Source organism: Anolis sagrei, chromosome 3 (genome assembly GCF_037176765.1).
Source record: "Anolis sagrei isolate rAnoSag1 chromosome 3, rAnoSag1.mat, whole genome shotgun sequence".
In the NCBI taxonomy this organism is placed as follows: domain Eukaryota; kingdom Metazoa; phylum Chordata; class Lepidosauria; order Squamata; family Dactyloidae; genus Anolis; species Anolis sagrei.
In genome coordinates this window covers 160,034,117-160,057,928 of record NC_090023.1, presented here as the reverse complement: position 1 = coordinate 160,057,928, position 23,812 = coordinate 160,034,117, and the positions used below count along the sequence as shown (strand labels likewise).

The 23,812-nt window shown below is 41.3% G+C and overlaps 1 protein-coding gene across 12 annotated transcripts in view; it reads left to right on the top strand.

Moving 5' to 3' along the window:
- LDB3 (LIM domain binding 3) overlaps positions 1 to 23,812 on the top strand; it is a 264,318-nt gene that overhangs the window by 134,818 nt on the left and 105,688 nt on the right. For all 12 annotated transcript variants that reach the window (XM_060768974.2, XM_060768975.2, XM_067465640.1 and 9 more), the window contains one exon: positions 15,057 to 15,132. In XM_060768974.2, the coding sequence (XP_060624957.1) occupies positions 15,057 to 15,132 (76 nt within the window). The remainder of the gene's footprint in view (positions 1 to 15,056; positions 15,133 to 23,812) is intronic.

Sequence of the window (23,812 nt, the reverse complement as noted above, 5' to 3'; positions counted from 1 at the left end):
TAGGCAGAAGCTGGGGCTGACAGTGGAAGCTCACGCCGCTCTCCAGATTCGAACCTGCGACCTTTCAGTCAACAAGCTCAGCAGCTCAGTGCTTTAACCCATTGCGCCACCGAGATTTTTGTGGCGATGCAAATTAGTTATATTAGCCTCCCCACATACGAGTTACCTACATTTCTTACTTGACAGATGCAACTGTCTTTCGGGCTGCAAAGGTCAACAGCAAGCTATACAAATTGGCTGGAAGCTCACTCCAACCCAGGCTGGCTTCAAACTCATGACCAGTAGTCAGTAGTGATCTTAACGCAGCTGACTCCCAGCCAGTTGCGCCACAGTCCCGGTGCACAAATATATAAACAACACACATATACACACATATATATGTTGTTGTTGTTCATTCGTTCAGTCGTCTCCGACTCTTCGTGACATCATGGACCAGCCCACGCCAGAGTTCCCTGTCGGGCGTCACCACCCCCAGCTCCTTCAAGGTCAGTCCAGTCACTTCAAGGATGCCATCCATCCATCTTGCCCTTGGTCGGCCCCTCGTCCTTTTACCTTCAACTTTCCCCAGCATAATTGTCTTCTCCAGGCTTTGCTGTCTCCTCATGATGTGGCCAAAGTACTTCAACTTTGTCTCTAGTATCCTTCCCTCCAGAGAGCAATCGGGCTTTATTTCCTGGAGGATGGACTGGTTGGATCTTCTCGCAGTCCAAGGCACTCTCAGCACTTTCCTCCAGCACCACAGCTCAAAAGCATCTATCTTCCTTCACATCCTTCCCTAAGGTCCAGCTCTCACATCCGTAGGTTACTACAGGGAATATATATATATACACACACACACATATACATATATACACACATATATATACACACACACATATACATACACACACAAAATACGTATACACAGACTGGGCCACAGCAACGCGTGGCAGGGGACAGCTAGTGTCTTATATACCTGGGCTGTTTCTTTTATTTCACGTGCTGGAACATGTTAAAGAACTTAACAGATTTGTAGTGTAGGAGAGTATTCCTATTCTTCCCATGTTACTTCTATCATTTCTATTATTAAAGGAGTAATACCCAAGAACACATAGACTTTGTTCATTCAGAATGACTTGAATTTGAATGCTGTTACTGTAGACCCGCCTCCAAAACTATTGTGTGCATTAAACCAAATATTAGGATAGCTAGCTTAATTGTATTAGCATAACCTAAGGATATCAGGCAATCAATTGTGCATCCTTTTCTTGGAGGAAAAAGAACTAAAGAGAATGACCTTTGAAATTACGTGAACCGAAGCCACATCAAAATGCTAAGCAGCAGAACAGCCGATCTATTCATAGTCAAATATCAACTGCCAGCCAATTGCCAACATAAAACTCAATTCATGAGGGAATCTGTGGCAATGTTCCATGTTCTCTATCTTGCACTGGCAGTATAGGGAATAATAACCTAGCCAAAGTTATGCAGTTTTAGATTCAAGGAGGAGGTTAAGCATATGCTTAAATCCCTTTGGAATTGGTGGGTTTTAACACTGCTTAAATTTGGTTTTTATGTAATTGAAAATCATTTTCAAAAGGGGCTATTTTTCTTAGCGTCATAAATGGAAACAATGCTGGGATAGATGCATTTGCATTACATTTGTTGCTGTTATTGTTTTTTGAATGTATATAATTTCCAACCTGTGATTGCCCTAAGGTTAACTGTGTTGCACTCCAGAACAGGAAATAGCCCCTCAGACTAAAACACACCACACGTTGAGTGAAGGAACAATCCTTTTTATTAAAGCTTAGAAAAAAAGCCAGTAGAAATAAATGCTTGTAATCTATATAAATAAAAATGTAATGTTAGTTTGTTATACCATCAGAACTCAAAAACCACTGGGGGAATTGACACCAAATTTGGACACTACACACTATCTCAAGCAAGCTATGTTCTCCACTCACAAAACCCCCAAAAAACACAGTCCAACCCCCTTTGTCTGTCTGTATGTCATCCATCTTTCAATCCATCAATCACTTCATCCACATATCTATCTACCTACTACCTACAAACCTATCTATGTTCTATCCATCTACCTTCTGTTCCATCTATCAATGTCCCTTCCATCTGTCCCTTCTGTCTATTGCTTCAACTGGAATTCCTCTCTTATCTGAGGGCCACAGCAATGCATGGCAGGGTACAGCTAGTGATAGATAAGATTCCAAAAAGCAATAAGGCATTCAAAGGCAGCCAGATAAAACAGTGTCCAAATTTTAGCAATCAAAAGCAATGTCCAAAATGCATGAGAATATAATCCAACGCAATGATATCCAGACAGGAATCAAACAAACAGAAAGAACAAACTAAATGCTGCTAGTCACAATAAAGAAGCTAGAAAAAAAAACCCATGAAAACAAGACCACTTGAACAGGGATTCCATGAGACTTACACTTGGTTTCCAAATGATGCCTGATCTGATGAGATTTTCTACAGCCAAACCTTAAATCCCAAAAACTGGTTTTGCTTTCCCCCAGACTTAGACTTTAATTGACGAATTCTTTTGGATCTATGTAAACATTGGGCCTCTTCTCGATTCTGGCTAATCTCCAGCCACCGACTTTGCTTATCTGACTCTTCGTTAACTCTAGCAGGTGTCAGACTGTTTTCCAAACTAGAATCTGGAGAGCTCACAGACGAAGGGAGTAAACCTTTTTCCCAAGGCCTGACATTCTCATGAGAATCTGCCCTTTGCCCCGCATATGCCTGTCAGTGTCTGCATGAAACTCATTGACCAAAGTGTCTCCATCTTGAACCTCAGAGTCAGTCCCAACATCCCCCACATCAGAAGCAATGACTGATTTCCCTCCTCATTCCCCCCATCAGACACAGAAACATTAGGAGACTGAAACACATTCACAGGTTCAAGCATAAGCTCAGGTTCAATCACAGGCTGAGTCCCAACAAACTGATCATAAGGTTTTCTGACAAGTTATGTTCGGAAGAGGTTTGCCATTGCCTTCCTCTGAGGCCCCATCTACACTGCTATATAATCCAGTTTCTGAATCCAGATTATCTGCTCTGATCTGGATTAGATTAGTCTACACTGCCATATGATACAGTTCAAAGTCAATCTAGATTTTCCATGGCAGTGTAGATGGGGCCTGAGACTGAAGGTGTATCTATATTGTAGGATTAATGAAATTTGATACCACTTTCATTGGCATGGCTCACTGCTATGGAACACTGGGAGATGTAGTTTTAAAAAGTATATAGCCTTCTTTGCCAAAGAGTGCTGATGCCTCACCAAACTACAGCTCCCTGAATTTCATAACATTTGAGCCATGGCAGTTTAAGTGGTAACAAACTATGTTGATTCAACAGGATAGAGACTTCCCCAAGGTCACCCAGTAAGCTTGCATGACTGAGCAGGGATTCAAACTCTAGTTTCCAGAGTGGTACTCAAATCATTATAGTACTAGGCTTCTGCAATCGGGGTAAATTGCGATCCTGGATTTCAGTGGGGGGTCCCAATCCATTTTCGGAGGCCTCCTGAATTTGGGAGGAGTTTTCAATCCAGAAAATCGAAAGATATGTTTTCCATTATGGGGTTCCCCTTTCATCATTTTAGGCATCATTTGTCCTTATATCCTTCATTTATTTATTCCATATCAAAAGCATTGCATAAATTAGCATAAAACTGATAAAAATAGAAGGAGTGCAGGTGGCTAAATATCTTTTGACCAAAAACGGGCAACAGCAGTGGAATTATGTGTAGCCTCCAACAATTCTTCCTCTGTTCATGAGGCAGGGCATAGTGGACAAGCATACAGATGTGGAGTTGTCTGTTCTGCTTCATGGTCACACAAGGCGTGGGATTCTTTTAAGTAGTGCCATTTTGCCAGGTTGTCTATTGATCTGCCCACTCCACTTTGGAGTCAGTTCAGGGACTTCCAAGTTACCCATTCTTGGTTTGCCCCTGGAGGAAGACCCTCGGGATTTCCTGATTTAGCTGCCCAGAGGGATACCCTTGCTGCTGCTGGGGGAATGCCAAGAGGAGTGGTAGTTCTCATAAAGCTTTTCCTTGATTTGAGTCTACTGGGAGGAGGCTGATAGCCATGTAGTGGATGTCTTTCACAGTGTTTAACCTTATTTCTCTCACATTTAGCAGCAACTTCCCGTTGCACATCAGGGCGGGCAATGCCAGCTAGCTTGTAGAGTTTATCAACAGGTGTGGGTTTAAGACACCCTGTGATTATTCTGCATGTTTCATTCAATGCTATGTTCACCTGCTTTGCATGGGCAGACTTATGCCAAAGAGGGCAGGCATACTCAGTAGTTGAGTAAGGCTAGGGCTGATGTTCTTATTAATTTTGGGTCTGCACCCCATGTGCTGCCAATAAGTTTCCACAGGATGTTATTGTGTGTTCAAACAGTGTTTCCTGTATGCTAGTGTTCGATCTAAAGTGACACCAAGATATTTAGGATGGAAACAATGTTCAAGCTCTTGAGCTTCCCAGGTGACTTTCAATTTCTTGTTGGCTTCACAATTGCATAGGTGGAAAGCACACACTTGTATCTTGGCAGGGCTAGGCTTCAGATGATTACCTTTGTAGTAGCTGGATATATCCTTCATTAAGACCTGGATTAAAAGCATTAAAGTTAATATATCTCTCTTTCTGCTATCCTTTCCCTTCTGTCTGTAGAGGAGACCGGATTTAATGCTTTGTTAAAGTTGTTTCTACTCTAGAGGAAATAGGCACCGCAGGGACACACGGCACTCTCTCTCCCTGCAGTATGCAGCTTTCCAAAGCATTTTAAGGAGGCTTCCCCACTTCCTAGGAAAGGAAGAGCGATCAACCTTGAGCTATCCTACCCTGGGCTTCCTTTAAAAAGCTCTTTTTTTTATTCTTAATTTGTAGTCCCTGGAGTAGTGCCTTTCCCCCTCTCACATTTTTCCTTCTAGCAGCTGCACTCCACTTGTAACCAAAGACAGCTGATTTTCAACAACCACTGTTCTGTTGCAGTCAGAAAAAAACATGGAGGCTGGGTGCTTGCCATTATGGCCATCCGAACAAGCCGAACAAGCTGGATTAGCCGAATGGAACTAGCCAAATCGAATCTGTGCACAAGCCTATTGATTTGGAGTAGATAAATGTAACCTCCAGATATTTTTAGATTGTAACTTCCATCCCTCAGCATGATGGGAATTCCATTCCAGCATCTGGAGCTCTACACTTGGCCACCCTGTTTTGGATGACCAAAAGAATTCCATCTGCAATCCTATATTCCTCCAAACTCATATAAGCCTCATTGATTTCAGTGGGATAAAAGACTGGACTGTCAGTTATTCCGTTGCATGCAGCGGGCTCAGTGTGAAGTGTACCTCATAATCCTTGTTAGCCTCACTGAAGAGCAAGTTGGCCATCAATCAATGCCATGTCTTTAAAGGGCAAAGGAGTATTTATTGCACTGCGGAGCCTGCTCCCTTATTAGAAATGTTTGTCGAATGCACATCACTCTGCCAGTATCTCTCTCTCCAAATATCAACCCAAGAAGTAATGTTAAAAAACCCCAAGCCTTATCATTGGTTTGGGGGTATATATATATCCCCCCACCTCCCGGGGTGGCTTGCAGAAGATAATCGCCTTCTGCAACATTACTTGGTACTCACTGGAAAAAGGTCACCATGGGCATTAACAGCATTTCAGACAGAGTTATAGGCTTGAATAAAGACAGCAGCTTCACACTTTGGGGAAATGATTGAGAGGTATTACTGGTTTGTGACTCCCACAAGCATTTGATTAGTGCTGATTAGCTAGGAGAACTGACAACAATAAGTAGAAAACCATGCATACATTACATAGATCTAAAAGATGCATAGTATAGCTGGCATGGAGTAGTTAGGACTCAGATATATAAGGTGAATAGAAGACCTCCGGTGACATGTTGTGATTTGCCCAACCATTTCAACTTCTCTCTCCCTGTATAGTCTATGTATCCTTTAATTATAAATATGCAGAATTCTTTGTTTTGTGGTTAATTGTGAAGATCCTAGATTGATCTCTTTCTGTTTTGTTAAAATTTTCTTGATGGCTATTTTCTTACGCTGGAGAGACAAGAATTGTTCTCTATGTTGGGTAGCATATAAGCAGTTGCAGCTAGGTAAGTATACTTAATCGTTTCTGTTTGGTATTCTCCACAGTGCTTCATTTTTGTTGTTAGGTTTCAAGAGGGAGTGATCAGGCAAGCAGCTCTTTAGTTAGTATGAGAAATTTCTTTTTGCATTTGGGAGACCACTTTATCAATGATGAGATTCTTCCTTTTTAAAAAACTATCTGTACTCGCCACATGTTGCTGTGGCCAACCTTCCCTCCCTCTTTCTCTCCTCCTTTCTTTCTTTCCTTCCTTCCTTCCTTCCTTCCTTCCTTCCTTCCTTCCTTCCTTCCCTTTCTTTCTTTCTGTCTTCCTTCCTTCCTTCCTTCCTTTCTTTCTTTCTTTCTTTCTTTCTTTCTTTCTTTCTTTCTCTCCTTCCTTCCTCTCTCCCTCCCTCCCTTCCCTCCCTCCTTCCTTCCTTCCTTCCTTCCTTCCTTCCTTCTCTTCCTCTTCCCTTCCTTCTCCCCATTTTCTTCCCCTTCCCCTTTCTCCCCTTTCTTCCTTCTCTACCCATTCTTGGACTGCAGCTCCCAGCAGTCCTCCTGATTGATCTATTTACTTACCTATCTATCTAATCTATCTACTTTATCTATCTGGTGGATTGCTGGGAGTTGCAGTCCAGGAATAGGAAATTGGAAATATGCAGGGATTGGGATGCTCTCAAAGAAATCTAAGGAGAAGAAAGCTTGCAGGTTGGAAGCAGTGTATTTGGATCCTCCTCCTCTCCTAATCTAGGGGATGCTGGGAGCTGTAGCCCGGAAGAGAGTGTGGATATGCTACTGTGTGTTTTGCTTGCCAAGGGGAGTCATTTTTGCGCATGCGCTGTACCATCTTTTTGCTTTTTTGGCTTTTAAGTCCCTTCCTCTGTGCTTTGCAGTGTTTTATGAGTGATGGTTTCTTGTTGGCCTGATAGGTGTATTGTGTCCAAATTTGATGTCAATTCGTTCAAAGATGGCCGTGACAACGTCCATGATGAGGTCCGCTCCGGTCGCCCTTCTTTGATTACAGACAATTTGGTGGCTTTTGGTGGCGGCAAGTTTTTATGAAGAGGGTATTTTAAAATTGGTTCAGAGGTATGATAAGTGTTTGAACAAACTTGGCAACTATGTAAAAAAATTAGAGTGAAGTATGTACTTTCTGAAAATAAATTTACTTTTTCGAAATAAACCTTCATTGTGTACTTATGTTCAAACGGACCTTACTTAAAAAATACCCCTCGTAGTAATGACATTTCTTTAGTCTCATTATAGTAATGAAATTTTCATTAAGCATGATTTAGAAACACTTTAGAAATGAAGTGCCAGTGCCCCCCAGTTTTGTAATGACTTTTGAACTATTTTAATGGTTTTTATGAAAGTGTAAATGGGAAATGAGGACCAAAAGCAGAACATCAAAGTGACTTCTCATCATGTTTGGTGATAACTGAATGAGTACTTTGATCTTACCTCAGAATGATATAGTAGTATCTTGATCAGGAGTGAAAGGCAGCATTATTTAGATGAAAATGGAACTTTGTGGGCAAAATAAGTTGAAAAAGTGCAATAAATGTTCTTGAATTATCTTCTAAAAGGGATAGCAAAAGTTAATAGAAAGTATTTTTTTAAGCAAGATTCATCTTCAGAGGTACCCCCAACCATTTGACCAAACATGAATTATGCAGGCTTACTGGATCTTATGCATAATGAATATACATCAGAATGTGATATTCTGCTTGATCCTTGTGTGATTTTACTCTGTTATTTTCTGACACTCATGAAAGAATAGATAAAGGCTTCCACTTTTAAAAAAATGATATCAGATGATAATAAAATTTTAAATATTACTAGATTTTCTACCAATGTATTGTAGCTGCTCAGGATTTTAAAAATGTATGAATTAGGTTTAAATATATCAATTATAATAGCATTTGGGAAGCAAAAGATGCATTGATTGATAATATCGTAGTTTGGGGTAATATATATCTATATAAATAAAAATGTAATGTTAGTTTGTGGGATTAAGATAACTCAAAAACCACTGGACAAATTGACACAAAATTTGGACACAACACACCTATCAGGCCAACGAGTGACCATCACTAATACAAACCCTGGAAAACACAGCAGAAGGGATTTTAAAAAGCCAAAAAAGTTCTTCCACATTGAAAAAAAGGCAAAAAAGCAAAAAAAAAAACCAACACTACAGCGCATGTGCAAAAATGACTCTCCAAGCAAACAAAACACTCGCAAGCATATTCACACTCTCTTCCAGACTACAGCTCCCAGCACCCCCTAGCCTAGGCCCTTTAGGAGACAATGATGATCCAATGCACTGCTTCCAAGCTCCAAGATTTCTTCTTCTTGGATTTCTTTGAGAGCATCCCAATCTCTACATATTTAAAATTTCCTATTCCTGGACTGCAACTCCTAGCAATCCTCTAGATAGATATATTAGATAGAGGTGGGTAGGTAGGTAGGTAGATCAATCAGAAGGACTGCTGGGAGTTGCAGTCCAAGAATAGGTAGAGAAGGAAGAATGGGGAGAAAGTGGAAGGGAAAGAAACAGGGGAAGGAAGGAAAGAGGAAGAGAAGGAAGGAAGGAGAGTAGGAAAGAAAAAAAGGGAAGGAAAGAGGGAGGGAAGGAAGGAGAGAAAGAAAGAAGGAGAGAAAGAGGAAGGTTGGCCACAGCAACGCGTGGCAGGTACAGCTAGTAATATATATAATGACTAGCTGTACCCACCACGTGTTGCTGTGGCCAACCTTCCCTCCCTCTTTGTCTCCTTTCTTTGGGGGAGATATAGTGCATGCACACACACACGCATACACATACGGGTGTGGATAATATGGCAATGTCTATGTTGAAAGGAAGTTGTGGAGAATACCTACATGGATGTTAGTTTTACTATATTTCCTCAACTCTCCCCTCAAATACACACAGTCACGCGGGAAATAAGTGGCTCTGCTGGAGTGCATGTCTTGAGGGGTTATTGTGGGGAAGATCTTGCATGTGCATTAATTCCACTATCTTTTCACAACTCCACACACCCATACGCACTCACTGTTGCTCTGCCAACATGTGTATGTTGCCAAGTTGTAAAAGATAGATAGAATGATTTTCAATTCATATAGCAGTTCAAAAACATGCAAATGTGAGTAGAGCAATAGGTACCACTCTGGTAGGAAGGTAAGGGTGCTCCATGCAGTCATGCCAGTGGTCACATGACTTTGGAGGTGTCTATGGACAATGCCATCTCTCTCTCTCTCTCTCCCTCTCTACCTCTCTCTACCTCTGTCTCTCTCTACCTCCCTCGCTCTCTCTAGCTCCCTCTCTCTCTCTACCTCTCTCTCTCTCTACCTCTCTCTACCTCTCTCTCCCTCTACCTCTCTCTACCTCTCTCTCTCTACCTCTCTCTCTACCTCTGCCTCTCTCTACCTCTCTCTCTCCCCCTCTCTCTACCTCCCTTTCTCTACCTCTCTCTCTCTCTACCTCTCTCTCTCTACCTCTCTCTCTCTCTACCTCTCTCTCTCTACCTCTCTCTCTCTCTACCTCTCCCTACCTACCTACCTCTCTCTCTCTCTCTCTCTCTCTTTGAGTGGAGAACATACACTGGGTTCTTAGGTGTCTTGTGTCCAAATTTGGTGTCAATTGGTCCAGGGGTTTTTGAGTTCTGATGGTATCACAAACGAACATTACATTTTTATTTATATAGATTATCTAATGCCATACTTTATTTATGTCATACTCTACAGTTTATTCCTACATACTAAGGAGTAAATTCCATTGCACACAGTGGACTTTGTTTCCCTCTAAACATGTATAGGACCGAACTATTAATATATATTTGTGAAGATTGAAATAAATGAAAACATTTGCATCAAAGCTCAAACAGCAGAGATGGATAAAAGCATATGTTGGTCCTCTGTTGAATCATGTTTTGAAGTTCACACATCTCTGACTCCAACTAAACATTACAAAAGAGATTAGACTGCTGGGGAAAATAGCATTCCCTATCTATTTCTCCTCCATAGTGTTTGATAAATGTTCCTGAATTATATTATACCTTCTTCCTATTAATTTGCATGTTTCTGCCTCTGCTGCTGACATTCTTTCCCTCTGTCCAAACACTGATATATCTATGTATTGAGTGTAAAGACATAGATGATGCCGTTGAATCTTCTACTAAGTAGATGTTCCTCCCACCAGGCACACTACCTTATTCATCTGTCTCACCCAGGGTTTTAATATTTTAATTCTACCCTTTTAACTTGGCCCAGCCCGCTGTGCACAGTTTTATTATTTTGTCATTTCCTGTATTTGATTTTGTATTAATTTGCTTTGTTTATGTTTCATTTGATCTTATTATTTGCTGTATGTATTTTATTTTTATTTGTTATAATTGTTGGGCTTGGTCTCATGTTCACTGCCCTGAGTCCCCGTTGGGGAGATGGTGGCGGGGTATAAATAAAGTATTATTGTTTTACTGGCACAAACACCCAGTATGTCACAGCAAATGAGATCTATATGCTGGATTTCATACCACAAAATCATAAGTCGAACACTTCCCAAGCATCTAGGACTCTGTGATGTATTTTCAAATGATGCGTGCAGATCCAAGTAAGGTGGCCTTTTGCAGTTGACAGATCGTGATTTTTTTCAGTGTTTATTATTTCAAAATGCCAGCTGAGATTTTTTGGCATGGCACCCAGTGTGCCAATTACCACTGGGACCACCTGTGCTGGTTTATGCCAGAGCCTTTGCAGTTCGATTTTGAGGTCCTGATAATGTGTCTTTGGAGAGTGACCATTTATACCATTTCAGTTTGTTCCATCTACAGTGTTGCCCCTATGATGCACTTTCCTCCATCCTAAACTGAAAGCCTAACCCCACTGTTCATCCTTTTTGGGCTCCTCTCAATTATACCTTTTCTATTCCTACCTCATCCAAGGTTTTATCATTTTACCTCGTCCATTTGGCCTGCCCATTGTGTTCAATTTTATATTATGTCAATTTGCTTTATTTTATTTTGCTACTGCATGTATTTTATTCTGATGTATTTTTTGTTGTCTGTATTTTGTATTTTATTTTGTTGTATTGCATCTTTGGGCTTGGCGTCATGTTAGCTGCCCCGAGTCCCCTTTGGGGAGATGGTGGCGGGGTATAAATAGATTATTATTATTTTTATTATTATTATTATTATTATTATTATTATTATCAGGCATTAATTCTACAGTGCAGTTGTTGTGGATGAGTCTCTGAGTAGTAGGGAGTTGGAGACTAGGCAGGCAAAAAGGTCTACTCGGGAGCAAGAATCTATTGAAGAGCAACAGTAGAAGAGAATTCGGCAAATTACTGATGAAGAGTCTTTTGAAGGTTTTGATGGGGATGATGGGTTTGGCAATGAAGCAGATTCTATGAGAAGTGCTGGAAGTGACACTGATGGGGTTGGGGATGAGATGGATTGAACTAAAGTTGCAGAAGTGAGAGAAGTATGTGAGGAGCCTACAAGTAGTGACACATTCAGAGGGTTTGCTGGGGATAAAACTTAGAGGGAGGATGATTTGTCTACTGTTTGGGGAGATGTAAGTAGAAGCAAGAGAAGGACCTCTTGGCAGGCAAAGCAAAGAGCAGCTCAGGCAGCACAACTGGCAGCTGAGTGTGGGGTGTTGTCTGATTCTAGTTTGGAGGAGAATGCTGGATCAGCTGAGGGTGGAGCGTTGTCTCATTGTAGCTCAGAGGAAAGTTTGTAATATTAGGAGAGTTGGTTGCAATGGGGACTTTGCGACTGGCAAAGTGTTTGCCTGCTATGTTGCGTTGTGATTCCTGAACTTCGTGGACCCTCTGCTACTGCTTTGGCTTGGACCTTGGATCGCTTCTGGACATCACCTTTGCTCTTCTGCCCTGACCTTGGATTGGACGTTTGATTCTGCTGCTGTGGTATCCTGTTTGCTGTGGATGACCCCTGGACCGGCTTGACTACGACTTTGCTACACCCTGGAACGTGCTCGCTGAAACGATAGCGAGTGCCCTTTCTTTGCTGTGTTTTTTGGTTAGTGGGTTGGGATTTTTAGGACTTTGGGACTCTCCGATTTGCCTCCTTTTTGACCAGTTGGTCTGTGTTTTGTTTTGGAATACTATTTTGCTGCTGTTAAGCATTTTTTGATTCTTTTGAGCTGTAACTTCAATAAACTGTTGTTACTTTGCACTTGGGACTGACTTTGTGGCGTCTGTACCTTGACAGCAGATGCACCATTGGCTTCAGGACCATTAAAAATCTGTAGCTGTAAGCCTTTTGTATCATTTCTGAAACACTTCTGGTGGGATAGAAAAAAAAGCTAGATCCCCTGACAGCTAAATCTATATATACTTGATCTCTAAAGCAGCAACATTTTCCCCATAGCAGAAGTGTCACCCCACAAGTAGTTTGCAAAATGTGACTTTGCTTCAAGAGTTAGGCTGGATATGCTGCTTCCTCCCAATTAAAAAAACATGTGGACCTTAATCACAAAACTTGGGGAAATGTTTGGAAAAATGCAGGAATTGCTACACTGCCAAGAAAAAGCAAGGAGTGTAAAGCATCCTGGCTGTATTGCCCCTTGAGTGCACCCAGTAATAGAATTCAATCATTGGCATAGCATGAGGTGTGGACTGGAAAATCAGCAGTGCCAATGTGACTTCAGCTGCAATTCACTTGACAACTTCATACAAGATTCTGTTCCCTCATTGACCCTACTAATTGCTTTAATAGGGACGCAATTAATTCTATTACTAACGCTCAAACTAATTCATGAATTGGTGGTTGAAGTGGTTGGGAAGCCATGACACTCACAGGCAATATCTCACAGAAGCTCCTGGTGTCTGCATAATCTTAGTAGACAGGGAAATTTGGGGTGCATCTGTACTATAGATTTAATGCAGTTTGACATCACTTCAGCTGCACTAGCTCAATGCTATGAAATCCTGGGGTTTGTAGTTTGGTAAGAAATCAGCAATTTTTGGCAGAGACATTGGTTATAAAACTACAACTCTTGTGATTCCATAGCATTAAGCCATTGTAGTTAAAGTGATACCAAACTGTATTAATTCTGCAATATAGAAGCACCTCTAGTCTAACACCACAACCTCCTAAATTTGTTCCAAATCACAAAACTGGCCAAAACTAGCTGAATATCCTGGTAATAAGATTCCTGATCACTTCTAGGTTGCCTCTTTGGCTGAATTGTCCAAAGTACTGTAAAGATAGAGGGATGTGTCCCTACTAGAGTTGTTAATCCTTTCCCTAGATTGTGCACCACATTTACTGTGCACACTTTATAAGATCATGGAAGGTCTTAAATAAATAACTTTATTTATAACCTGCCCTGACTCCCCAAGGGGAGTCATTAAGCCCTGTATTTCTTTTCATATGAGTGAGTGGCAATTATTCACACCCATGGAAGAAAATTAGGTAGTATGCTTGGTTAGCCCATTCTAGGTATAGTGATACCTTGGATTATGAGTTTAATTCATCCCGTGACCAAGCTCTTAACTCAAAATGCTCTTATCTCAAAGTGAATTTTCTTATTGAAATGCTTTGAAATACTATTAATCCATTCTGCCCCCCAAAACCCATTCCCCATTTTTGTTACATGTTTTTATATAAAAATGTACTTTATAAATAACAAATAATGTATAAACGCACATTCACATAGAACAATAAAAAGAATGATCAACTTTAAAATGGTAGAAACACAAAGTTGTGGCAAGGAAGCACAAAGTGAAAAGGCAAAAGCATCATTTTCTTCCTAATGTACTTATTCCAGCCTTCTTCCTTCCCGCGCTTTTCCTCTCTTCATGAAGCCAAACATACAAAGATTAAAAACTAACCAAAATTAACTAACCCAAAATTCCTCAAAGTGGACAACAGCAAAGCGGACAGCAATCTCTCAAAGCAGACAAGAGCACAAGGCACAGAGGTATGATGTGCAGTGGTTTTCCCCTTGAATGGGATTTTGGCCTGCATCAATAGGAGCATATACTGTCTCGATCTAGGGAAGTAATGCTACCCCTCTATTCTGTCTTGATTACACCATACCTGGAATATTGTGTCCAATTCTGGGCACCACAATTGAAAAGAGATATTAACGAACTGGAATGTGTCCAGAGGAGGACGACTAAAATGGATCAAGGGTCTGGAGAACAAGCCCTATGAAGAGCGGCTTAAAGAGCTGAGCATGTTTAGCCAGAAGAAGAGAAGGCTGAGAGGAGACATGGTAGCCATGTATAAATATGTGAGAGGAAGTCACAAGGAGGAGGGAGCAAGCTTGTTTTCTGCTTCCCTGGAGACTAGGACACGGAACAATGGCTTCAAACTACAAGAAAGGAGATTCCATCTGAACAGAAATTCCTGACTGTGAGAGCTGTTCAGCAGTGGAACTCTCTGCCCTGGAGTGTGGTGGATGCTCCTTTGGAGGCTTTAAACAGAGGCTGGATGGCCATCTGTCAGGAGTGCTTTGAATGCAATATTCCTGCTTCTTGGCAGGCGGTTGGACTGAATGGCCCCTGAGGTCTCTTCCAACTCTATGATTCTATGAAACCCTAAAGCCCTGTATTCTTGCACTAGCACTCCCTCTGGTACTAGCTCTTAACTCAAAATGCTGCTCTTATGTCAAAACAAAACCTGGGCTGATTCACAGGTCTTAACTCAAAATGCTCTTGTTGAGATTCTCTTAAGTAGAAGTTTAACATCACTGTATTATAGTTTGAATACTGTACTTATAAACCACCATGTGATTTTATTTGGAAGATCAGTACATGCATAAAAAGTCTTTATGTGTGACTAACTATGGTTAAATGGAAAAATAAAGTGAAGATTTAATTTCCATTGTTTTTTGTGCATTGTTTGAAGGATGTGGAGAAAACGTCTGAGCTTCTCAATAACGTTTTTCCTTTTCCCTCCATGTCAGATCAAAACGTCCAATTCCAGTTCCAACAACCAGCCCAAGAATTGATTCTCCTATGCCTGTGATCCCTCATCAGAAGGTATGTGATCTATAACTTGTTATAAGATCCTCATAATGTCTGTTGGTGCTCTTTTCATAGACAAAGCCATGAAGAGCAGGCAAGAAACTGGATCAAAGTTTTTTAATTTTTTTTATTTCCCTTGACATGGAAATAGAGTTGTTATGTAGATAGTAGGGCTGGGCGGTTTCGTTCGTTAATTTCATAATTCATTATTAATTCGTTGTTTTATTTTTTTTATAACGAAGCGATATTGAACCATTCAGGAGCAACTAAAAATCGAAACGAATTTTTCAATTCGTTTCGTAATTGTTTCGTAATTGTTTCGAAATCCTTTCGAAATCGTTTCGAAATTGTTTCGTTATTATTTCCGCATGTCTGGTGCAAGTTTTATAGTTGTTGTTTGTTTTATCAGTGAAAAAAAAATATAATTATCACACCAACAGTCAACAACAGAGGGAGAGGGAAGCTTCAGAAGTCCCCCCTGTCCCATTTGGAGGTTTTTTTAGCGTATTGCGCGGTCGCGTCCACCATTAACGAATCGATTCGTAATTGTTTCGTAATTGTTTCGTAATTTCCGAAAATTCGTATATTTCGAACTTTTTTAAAGAAAAATTTCGGAATTCTTTTAAAAATCGAAACGCAAAAACCCCCTAAAAGCAAATCGAGTTTAGAAATAATTTTTTCCGTGGTTGCCCAGCCCTAGTAGATAGGGCAGTTCTTCCCTCCCCGTGCATTTTAAATCACATGTGATCGGACTTCAAGAGAACTCCGGTGCATAGAAAGAGATTTGGTGTGTTCTTACTCTGTGGTACCAAACAGTCTCCATCATCACAAAGACAATAAGTGAGACAAAGGATCTTTAGGTTTGCTACAGTTTGTGTGTCTTTTCTTCTCCGGATTTTTTTTACCATATAACTTATCTTATGTTCATAAAAGGCTTCCCCCCGAGTAATTCATCTCCATGCTGGAAAATAATTCAGTTGGTGACTATTTGCCAATTTCAGCAGCCCTTCCAGCAAAAACAAGCTAACAATCCTTAATGGCTCCCTTTCAGTGGCACAAACGCAACTGCCTGCTGTGCAGGAACCAAACCTTGGAGTGTGCAGTTCTTTGCACATTTCTTAATATTAGCTAATGCAAGTTAAGCTTACGTTGCATGTAGACTAGCCAATATTTTATGTAGATATGAAAAAGTAAGAAGAGGTTAACTTTAGCATCATTTCTAATTAACTACACAAATGATTAAAGATGCAAGTTAAAAACTGTATAGACCAGGGGTCCTCAAACTACGGCCCGGGGGCCGAATACGGCCCTCCAAGGTCATTTACTCGGCCCTCACTCAGGATCAACCTAAGTCTGAAACGACTTGAAAGCACACAACAACAACAATCCTATCTCATCAGCCAAAAGCAGGCCCACACTTCCCAGTGAAATATTAATAAGTTTATATTTGTTAAAATTGTTCTTCATTTTAATTACTGTATTGTTCTAAAGTGTGTTTTGCACTACAAATAAGATACGTGCACTGTGCATTCATTTTTTTTTCAAATTATAATCTGGCCCTCCAACAGTTTGAGGAACTATGACCTGGCCCTCTGTTTAACAAGTTTGTGGACCCCTGGTATAGACACTTACTTTCATAGATGGAAAGGCATCCTGTCCTCTAACATCTTCAGGGGATCATAAATAGATAACGTATTTTTTTAGGCAGTGCTCCTTGCATTAATCATACAGCCTGTGGGTAGAACGAAATGATATAAATAACATAGAATGCAGCTGAGTGCATTTCAGTTATGTCAGTTCTAATGCATTTTGAATGGAATCGCAGAATATATTTGATGTTATATTGATTAATGACTCTATTAGACATGCAGTTTGTTTATGCAAGCTGCAATTACAATTGTGCCTGGACTGTACTACTCTTCATACTACAGGTTAGTGAAGGCATGTCTGAATACTTCTTCTGTATGGACTCTACCCGACAGGGGAAACATGTCAAAAGGTTGCAGTATTTGTTGCTCTCTATAAAAGATCGAGGCTTTATTTGGGAATAAAAATCCCAAAAGCAGAACACCACTTATGTTCTAATGAGGCTTCTGTGATTAAAAGCCCCAAAACAAAAAAGCTGTAAGGAAAGCATTACCTGGATTTCAGTAAGGCATTCGACAAGGTCCCCCACGACCTTCCGGCAAACAAACTAGTCCAATGTGGGCTAGGCAAATCTACGGTGAGGTGGATCTGTAATTGGTTAAATGGACGAACCCAGAGGGTACTCACTAATGCTTCCTCTTCATCCTGGAAATAAGTGATGAGCGGAGTGCCTCAGGGTTCCGTCCTGGGCCCGGTCCTGTTCAACATCTTTATTAATGACTTAGATGAAGGGCTAGAAGACAGGATCATCAAGTTTGCAGACGACACCAGATTGGGAGGGATAGCCAATACTCCAGACAGATTAGAGAGATGGGCCAAAACTAACAAAATGAAGTTCAACAGTGACAAATGCAAGCTACTCCACTTTGGCAGGAAAAACGAAATGCAAAGATACAGAATGGGGGACACAATGCCTGGCTCGAGAGCAGTACATGTGAAAAAGATCTTGGAGTCCTCGTAGACAACAAGTTAAACATGAGCCAACAATGTGATGTGGCGGCAAAAAAAGCCAATGGGATTTTGGCCTGCATCAAGAGGAGCATAGTGTCTAGATCTAGGGAAGTCATGCTACCCCTCTATTCCGCTTTGGTTAGACCACACCTGGAATATTGTGTCCAATTCTGGGCACCACAATTCAAAGGAGATATTGGCAAGCTGGAATGTGTCCAGAGGAGGGCAACTAAAATGATCAAGGGTCTGGAGAACAAGCCCTATGAGGAACAGCTTAAGGAGCTGGGCATGTTTAGCCTGAAGAAGAGAAGGCTGAGAGGAGATATGATAGCCATGTATAAATATGTGAGAGGAAGCCACAGGGAGGAGGAGGGAGAAAGGTTGTTTTCTGCATCCCTGGAGACTAGGACACGAAACAATGGCTTCAAACTACAAGAAAGGAGATTCCATCTGAACATGAGGAAGAACTTCCTGACTGTGAGAGCCATTCAGCAGTGGAACTCTCTGCTCCAGAGTGTGGTGGAGGCTCCTTCTTTGGAAGCTTTTAAACAGAGGCTGGATGGCCATCTGTCAGGGGTGATTTGAATGCAATATTCCTGCTTCTTGGCAGGGGGTTGGACTGGATGGCCCATGAGGTCTCTTCCAACTCTTTGATTCTATGATTCTATGAAAGCTAGAACTTTTTTCCGGCCAAAAAATCTTTTGAAAACCCTCTGGCTGCCACCAAAATTAAAAGCACTGGCAAGCCCTTGGCTTACTTGAGGTATCTTAGACAAGAGTGTGTTGGATTAGCCCTCAGGCTTGTGTTCTGAGGTAACACTAAAAGATGGTTCTTTAAATTATACGCTGCCACCATAGACTCTTGATTGTTGCAGGAAACTGCTTTTAAAATTTCACCCACAGAGGTACACGTGAGGCAGTTGTTGTGAACAACAAATAATGATGTTTATTTAAGAGAACTGGAACAATTCAGGTATCAAGCTTAGCTGTTTCAAAATACTAACTTAAAAGTGTGTGGTTACTTAAAGCAGTTCAGACTTAGTTACACATGAAACACTTCTCTCTCCCTCCTCAGATTACTGACAGGATTGCTTCTCTGACAGCAATTTCTAAACTCCTCCACATAGACAGTCCTTGTCTTTTGGGATCTGTCTCTCCACTCCCCAGCTATCCTTCCCAAATAGCTGTAATCTCCTCACTAGCTATCTCTGCTAGCCAACTGGCCAATCTCGGGCCTCTCTCTCTAACCCTCTTCACCACTCCAATCTCCTAACACCTTCTCCCTTTGACACCCAGGTTCAAAACTCCTTGACAGGGTTTCAAAGCCTTCCCTTAAAGTCATTTCTTTCTTTTGCCAAGTTGGGCTCCACCCATTCTCACTCGGCCAATTACAGTCTTCCCTCATTTCCCTCCAAAGCTGCTCTTTCTAAACATGGCCCCTACAGGAAATGAGTAACTAAAATGGATTCCCCTGGCACCCTTTCCAAAATGGCTGCCGAACTTCCTGGGCCTATTTTTCTAGCGTTTCCTAGCCTAACAGGTAGGGAATTCACTACACTCTCGTTTTTAAGAAAAGGGAGCAGGAGTATCCAAAGGACATTTTGTGTCACTAGCTGCAACCAATTTCTAGAGGGTTTCTTTTTAATTAATTTATTTACTTACTTTATTTATATACCTCTTTTCTCAGCCCTCAGGCGACTCAAAACGGTTAACAGCAGCAAAATTCAATGCAAAAACATCACAAAACGAATATGAGATAGTTAAAAATAGTAGCATCATCAACAATTAAACATCAATATAACAATCATTAGCGTCTCATCAGTAAAATCCAATCTCATCATCCATTATTCCGTATTCCTATATTCAATTACACTGCTTAATCAAATGCTTGTTCAAACAGCCAGGTCTTCACTTTCCTCCGAAACGCCAACAGGGAAGGGGCCGATCTGATATCTGTAGGAAGGGCGTTCCACAGCCGAGGGGCTACCACTGAGAAGGCCCTGTCTCTCGTCCCCGCCAGGTGCGCCTGTGATGCAGGCGGGACCAAGAGCAGAGCCTCCCCAGATGATCTTAATGTCCTAGTTGGTTCATAAGAGGAGATGCATTCGGAGAGGTAAGTAGGGCCAGAACCATTTAGGGTTTAATGCCAAGACATATTGGAACAGAAATATCAGTGAAATGGCACTTTTGCATCGTAACTCTTAAGATTAAAACAAACAGGAGAAATTTGTCCTTCACCCATAGGATCATGTTGGCAAACTCCCCAGTTTAAAAAGATGGTGGGGGTTTTTTTAGTGGAGATCCAATAAGTTATAACATACCACCTCCCCAAATAATGGAATGCACGGAAGCAGAGACGACAACAACCAGCAAAATCCAAGATGTTATACTACACGAATTAATACTCCTTTTAAGAAATTTGCAAGAGGTCTACATTTTGAAACCAATACAAAATCCCTAAAGTTCCAAAGAAGATTAGTCATACTGATAAAACAACAACACTATCTGAAATTCATCTTGTGGTGATTTATACCTTTATTAGGTAGAGGTTTTCCTCTGACATTAAGTTCAGTCATGTCCGACTCTGTAGGTTGGTGCTCATCTCCATTTCTAAGCCAAAGAGCCGTCATTGTCCACAGACCCCTCAAAGATCATGTGGACAACATGACTGCATATTTATTTGTCGTGTCAGGGTAACCAGTCAATTATATTACATTTCTAACAGAACAGAACAAAGCAAACAGATAAAATACAAAATTTGTGAGTTTGCTGGTTGATTAAATGTCCTTTGACCAGTAGCTGGCCACTTGGAGTGCTTCTGGTGTTGCCGCAAGGAGGTCCTCCATTGTGCAAGTGGCAGGGCTAAGGTTGCGTTGCAGCAGGTGGTCAGTGGTTTGCTCCTCTCCACACTCGCATGTCGTGGATTCCACTTTGTAGCCCCATTTCTTGAGGTTGGCTCTGCATCTTGTGGTGCCAGAGGGCAGTCTGTTCAGCGCCTTCCAAGTTGCCCAGTTTTCTGTGTGCCCGGGGGGAGTCTCTCATTTGGTATCAACCATTGGTTGAGGTGCTGGGTTTGAGCCTGCCACTTTTGGACTCTCGCTTGCTGACATGTTCCAGCTAGTGTCTTTAAGTCGTTGACGTGCTGGCTGATACCCAAACAGGGGATGAGTGGAGATGTCTCTGCCTTGGTCCTTTCACTATTGGCTGCTACTTCCCGGTGGATGTCAAGTGGTGCAATACCAGCTAAGCAGTGTAATTTCTCCATGACTGCATGGAGAACCGTTATCTTCCTGCCAAAGTGGTAGTGGTATATATTGATCTACTCACATTTGCATGTTTTCGAACTGCTAGGTTGGCAGAAGCTGGGGCTAACAGCAGGAGCTCACACTGCTCCCCAGATTCAAACCTGCAACTTTTCGGTCAGCAAGTTCAGCAGCTCAGCGCTTTAACTCACTATGTCACAGGATCTCAAATACCTTTATTAGGTCAGTAAAAAGGCAGAAAATACATCACTATGGTTTTGGAGGCTCATAATCTTCTTTATCAAGCAAAGATAACATGCGGATGAAAAAAAGAGTTGTAATATTCACAGCATCTGCATTTTTCCCTTTTGGGATGTTACACAGGAATGATGTATAGATGGAAAGTAAAACTAAGAAAGTAACATTGAGTGAATAAAGCCTGGCTTCTCTATTTGAATTTAGAAAATTGCATATCAGAAACATATAGCTTAGTCTAGCTGAACCTAATGCTAGGTTACTTCCCTTGTGCAGATATTTCCCCCTTCCTTAAAAGGGAAGCACTCAACTGTGTAATTTGTCTAAATGGATACTGAAGTGATACAATCCAGAAATGGAATTGTCCTCTTATCTGAGAGAGGTAGGCACTAAGAGTGCAGAAGTCAGGACATGACTCTGAAATTCAGTATTGTGGTCATGGTACTTAGAAAATAATTCTCAACAGAGGTTTCTGAGCTGTTCACTTAACAGCCCTTTCACTTACATTTACATGCAGTTCTCCCTCACAGGCATTAAGTATAGTTAGTAACTAAAAGAATATTTCCCATCCCTTCTTCACTCTCCCTGGAGTGAAAATCTGCCACGTAACTGCAGCTGACAAGACTCATCAAGCCCACTGACCCTCCCTCTTTCATGTTGGTTCATGTAGGAACCAACTATACTGCAAGGCATAATCTTCAAAAGATCATTTGAAGTTATTGGAAGAAAGCTAAAAGATCTTAACGTACAGGTGGTCTTTTGATCTCTCCTCCCTGTTGCACGACACGGCCCAGGAAGAGCAAGAAAAATAGTAGAGGTGAATAACTGGCTCCATAGATGGCATCGGGAAGAACAATTTGGATTCCTGGACCATGGTCAGCTCTTCCAGGAAGATGGCCTACTAACACGGCATGGGCTGCACTTCACAGAAGTAGGAAGAAGTGTTTTTGCTGAGAGACTGACAATCCCGATCCGACGGGCTTTAAACAAGGTTGTGTGGAGGAGGGTGGCAATATCCTTGGGAACAGTAGTTTATCAAGATCCAGAGTGAACAGCCAAAAGACTAAAGAGAAGGTTGGAAAAACACAAGTACCAAGCAGCAAGGGAACAATAACCTCAAATAAACAGCTAAGGGAAATGTCCCACAGTTTAAATGCCCAGAGCTTAGGAAATAAACAAGATGAACTGCAACTTTTAGCACAACAAGTCAGTTACGATGTAATAGGCATAACTGGAACCTGGTGGGACAAGTCCTAAAGTTGGAATGTAGCAATTGGAAGGTATAAACCCTTGTGTCAGCAGGACTGCTGACTGACAAGTTGGTGGTTCGAATCCAGGGAGCAAGGTGAGCTCCTGTCTATCAGTTCCAGGGGACATGAGAGAAGCTTCCCACAGGATGGTAAAAGATCAAACATCCGGGCATCCCCTGGGCAACATCCTTGCAGATGACCAATTCTCTCACACCAGAAGCGACTTGTAGTTTCTCAAGTTGCTCCTTGGGAAACTTGTCTGAAATTTGTTTGATACAAATAGACCAAACAGGAGAGGGGATGGAGTAGCATTATATGTCAAAAATATTTACACATGTGAAGAGATGCAAGATTTCAATCCTGGAAAACAAGTTGAGAGCATCTGGATAAGGCTTAAGGGAACAAGGACCGAAAAAGATGTTGTGAGGATCTACTGCAGACCTCCAAGCCAGACTAAAGAACTGGATGAAATTTATTTATTTATTTACTGTACTTGTGTACCGCCTTTCTCAGCCTATCAGCGACTCAAACCTTCCTTGACCAGATTACCCAACATGTAGAAATAAGGGATAGAGTAGTAATTTGGTGTGGGGGGTTCAACTTTTCTGATATTTGTTGGAAAACAAACTTTGCCAAGAGTACAAAGTCCAACAAATTCCTCACTTGCCTTGCAGACAATTTTGTTGTCCACAAGGTAAAAGAGGCAACAAGGAGGTCAGCTATTCTAAATCAGATCCTAACCAACTGAGGATCTGGTCAATAGAGTGGAAGTGGTGGGATCCATAGGTGGGAGTGACCATGTGCTCCTGGAGTTTGTGATATAAAGAAAGGGAAAAACTAAGAGAAGTCAAACATACATTCTAGATTTTAGGAGAGCTGACTTCAGGAAATTTAAGGAAATACTAAGCATGATTCCAAAAGAGAACAGCCAGTTAATGATGAATGGGGGTTTCTTAAAAGTGAGATAGTGAAGGCACAATTGCCGGAGAAAAAAATAAGGAGAAAAAAATAAGAGAAGTGTAAAGAAACCAGAATGGATGTCCTAAGTGCTTTTAGCTGAGTTAGGATTGAAAAGAGACATACACAAGAAATAGAAAAGGGGAAAAATCACCAAAGAATAATTTAAATGAATAACCAACATAGGTAGAGAAAATGTTCATAAGGTCAAACCACAAAATGAGGGCAGACTTGCCAGTGAGATTTAAAACAATAACATGGGATTCTTTGGTTACATCAGTAGAGAAAAAAAGAACAAGGAAACGGTATGGCCTCTATGTGGAGATGATGGTGGAATGCTGACAGGGGATAGGGAAAAGGCAGAACTCCAGTCTGCGTCTTACACCACTGGAG